The following is a 4,106-nucleotide window of genomic DNA, read 5'->3' as shown; positions in this document are numbered from 1 at the left end:
AGCACATATTTTCACTTGAAGATAATTTATTCCCCAAGCTCCTTGATGGTAATTGGCCATCAATGACCCATCTTTAAGGGATACTTTATTTGATGGGAGACAGAATGTAGATGTTTACATCTAAAGTCTGAAGAAGGCTCAAATATGAAGTTCTCTAGCTTCTTAAAGTGATATTTTTCCTGAATTATTTTCCAGGAGGAGGAGAAAGAGATTATTAAATTGTTTATAGGAGACAAAGCATATATGTTTTTAAAAGTTCTAACCAGACATTATAGATTTGAAATACAAGCTGAAGTGTCAACAGCGTCAGCAGTGAGCATCCAACCCCAGGTTAGTAAATAGCCTTTGATAGACATTTAGTGAATCTGTTTCTGAACATACAAGTCAACCAGAGATCAATACAGTCTATTATTTTTTACATTAAAGTCATTGTCAGTTAAAGTCAAATTTTGTTATTGTTGTATTTGTTTCCTAAGTAGCATTTGTAGGTTTGCAAAACCTTCCTCATTTGCTTCTGAGTATAAATTCAACATTTATCAAACTTTAAAATGCGTTTGTAAGTCATGAAGTGTTCTCTGAAATCAGAACCCTGTTTAAATTCATTTCCTCCACTTCTTTTAACATCCTTTTTCAAAAGTGTATTGCTATATAATTTACATACCATTGTTATATAATTTACATCATTTCCAGTGTCCAATTAAATGGTTTTTAGCATATTTACAGAGTTGTACGACTGTCACCAATATCTAATTTCAGAGCACTTTTAATTCAATAGCAAGTAAAACATTTCCTTTTTTGCTTGTTTCCCATGTTTCCATCTGATTGCTTTGACGTTCTGTTCACCTAATCTCTAAAACACACTAAATGAAACACAGTTATGTTTTAGGTTTACATGAGGAAAACTTCATGTCTGTAGAGCACAAGTATACCAATAAAAGAACAGCCATTATGGTCTGTAATATGTAAGTTAGCTGGTGTCAGGTCATCTAACTTAACTTGTGAAGAGATCCTGAGTTGTGATTATACCCATTGTGCCTTGGCTGTGGTTAAATTTAAATTTATAATCCCATTCTAAAGAGGGGTAGCACCTATAGCCAAAGAGTCTTGCAATGAAATCTTTTAATAAAATCCATTTAGAAAAGTTTAAAAGGAACAAAAGGATTTTGAGTCCATTATCCTGACAAAAACCTGCCTGAGACTGTTGCCATTCGAGTGGGCTCAAACAGATATAATAGACATTAATTCCTCTAGATTTTTAAATTCTATTACTATATGTTCCCATCATCAGAATATTTCAAATCCGAAATATGTTACTTTAGTTCCCTGTAAGAGAAGCCTTACCAAACTGTTGTTTCATGTTATAGTCTTCAATCTTATAAAGGGCTAACATACTAAGAGTTCATACAAAGGACAGTTCTGCATCTTTTGTGAAATTACTCTGAAGAATTCTGTTCAGTATCTTTATAAAAAATTTATACAATATGTTCCTCTTAGTGAGAAGACTGGGGTGTCACCTCATTTCCGTGATAAACTGATAACGAGACCTATCCATTCCATCCCAGTTCTTCTGGAAGTTCAGTACTATATTTTTAATAAAACGCTGAACTTATCAATCACTCATGTATATTGTAAAAACTACATCATCCACCCAAAAAATTATTGCATGGGTTCTATGTTCTGGTCCTTGTTGAGAGCTCTTGCAAAATATTTCTTTCATTGAAGCCACTCTAAAATCCTGTCATAAGTAGTCAGTTTATATACAGTAAACCTATAAATGATTGGATCATTGGCTCTTTAATCGCAAACCCAACTGATGGAGATGATAAGAGCAGTAGTAAAATGTGGGAAAGGGGAGCTGTGTGAACTTTATGTTAATAGGTTTAGTTTCCTTTATACTTATTGCTTTATTAACTGATTTAAGTGAGATTGGTAAACTGTCAGTGATACATAGACACGGTCTGAATAGTGAGCTTGTGAATGAACAAATGAATATGGAAGGAAGAGATAATTTCACGGCTACCAGGAGAAGTCTCAGAAACTGTCTGGATTGCCAAGATTTCAAAGAAAGCATTGTGGACATAACTGCATAACTCCATAAATCTGTTTAAAAAACATTGTGTCTTACACTTAAAATGGGTGAATTTTAGTGCATAGGTACATTTTATCTTAATAAAGTAGATTTAAAAAAGAACAAAAGGAAGATTCCAAGCAGCCTTAATATGAGAGAAAAGCAAATTCTCTGGCTGGGCTGGGCTTTAATCTTCTCTGTATTGCATTTTGAATTAACATCTTACAAATTAAAATTACATTCAGATAAAATTTAGGTCATCAATTTCATGTGCCTGATATTTGACAGACCCCTTCATATCCACCTCCTTTCTTCATATGGATTCAGAACACAGCCTGAAACTGGAGATAATGAAGTTGCAGAATTATTCCTTGGTGTCAGAATTTGTGTTGTATGGACTCTGCACGTCACGACATCTCCAGCATTTATTCTTCATATTTTTCTCTGGGATCTATGTGGCCAGTGTGCTGGGTAACCTCATCATTGTGGTCACCATAATTTCTGACTCACACTTGCACTCCTCTCCTATGTACTTCCTGCTAGGAAACCTATCTTTCTTAGACATATGGCTCGCCTCCTTTGCCACCCCCAAGATGCTCAGGGACTTTCTTAGTGACCGAAAGCTTATCTCCTTTGGAGGATGTATGGCTCAAATCTTCTTCTTGCACTTTATTGGTGGGGCTGAGATGGTACTTCTGGTTTCCATGGCCTATGACAGATATGTGGCTATATGTAAACCTCTGCATTATATGACTGTGATGAGACGGCAGACCTGCGTGGGGCTGGTGTTGGTCTCATGGGTCATTGGCTTTGTGCATTCCATCAGTCAAGTAGCCTTTACTGTGAATTTACCGTACTGTGGCCCCAATGAGGTGGACAGCTTCTTTTGTGACCTGCCTCTTGTAATCAAGCTTGCCTGCATGGACACCTACATCTTAGGTATCCTTATGATCTCAGATAGTGGATTACTCTCCATGAGCTGCTTTCTGCTCCTCTTGGTCTCTTACACTGTCATCCTCATCACTGTCCGACAGCGCACTGCTGGTGGCGTATCCAAAGCACTCTCCACTTGCTCTGCACACATCATGGTTGTCACACTCTTCTTTGGGCCCTGCATTTTCATTTATGTGTGGCCTTTCAGCCGGTTCTCTGTGGACAAGCTCCTGTCTGTGTTTTACACCATTTTTACTCCACTCTTGAACCCCCTTATCTACACACTGAGAAATAAAGAGATGAAAATAGCTATGAAGAAACTGTGTAACCACCATGTGACTTCTCGTTGAATCCCAACTTTCCATAGGGCTACATGTTCTTACTCATTTAGGGGATATAATTTCTTTAATATGATTTGTGCAAAGATTTCACTCTGATGTTTTACTGATATAATTTGTATTGTGTTATATTGCAGAGAAATAGTTGTAGATTACAACAAAAATCATGTATATACTTCTGTATAATTTTATGCTTTAAATAAAATTTTATGACATTATAATATCACTACCTGATATTGTATGGTTTATATTACATTATAATAATTATATTATTTTAATATAATTTTACTGGGTGATGGGCACTGAGGGGGGCACTTGACAGGATGAGCATTGGCTGTTATGCTATATGTTGGCAAATTGAACTCCAATAAAAAAAATTAAAAAATAAAGTGCATTGGTTTAGAAAATTAATAAATTTTTACCCACAGACTGTAAATAAACACTACATTTACACTGTCTTACTGAGTCAATTCTGTCCCTTGGGGAATCATCTATTCAGAAGTTTGCTTGAGTACCACAGATTCATATCTCATGCTGAATTTTTAGATGTCTTTGGATCTTAAGAAGATAATCATAAGCAAGAGGTAACTTTTGTATTAAACTAATGGTTAAAGAGTTCAGTTTTCTTGTACTTCGATTCTGAAATGTCACACAAAAGGAGAGAATCAGGTAATGAGCAAATTACTTGAGTAACTGGATGAAACTGCCAATAATTTTAGACAATGTTTCCTTTTTTAAAGACTTTATTTATTCATGAGAGACACACA

The 4,106-nt window shown here is 35.5% G+C and overlaps 1 protein-coding gene across 1 annotated transcript; it reads left to right on the top strand.

The window, feature by feature from the left end:
• Positions 1 to 1,521: 1,521 nt before the first annotated feature.
• On the top strand, positions 1,522 to 3,484 carry LOC140642159 (olfactory receptor 4K14). Its single transcript, XM_072842656.1, has one exon. The coding sequence runs from the start codon at positions 2,386 to 2,388 to the stop codon at positions 3,349 to 3,351; it is 966 nt and encodes a 321-aa protein (XP_072698757.1). The 5' UTR covers positions 1,522 to 2,385; the 3' UTR covers positions 3,352 to 3,484.
• Positions 3,485 to 4,106: the final 622 nt, after the last annotated feature.

The sequence above is a fragment of the Canis lupus genome, chromosome 11, assembly GCF_048164855.1.
Source record: "Canis lupus baileyi chromosome 11, mCanLup2.hap1, whole genome shotgun sequence".
NCBI classification, from domain to species: domain Eukaryota; kingdom Metazoa; phylum Chordata; class Mammalia; order Carnivora; family Canidae; genus Canis; species Canis lupus.
The sequence above is the reverse complement of the archived record's forward strand: the minus strand, read 5'-3'. Positions and strand labels throughout refer to the sequence as shown.

Bases quoted from the DNA above. Each gene is read 5' to 3' on its own strand.
- LOC140642159 (XM_072842656.1), top strand. From the start codon at position 2,386: ATGGATTCAGAACACAGCCTGAAACTGGAGATAATGAAGTTGCAGAAT.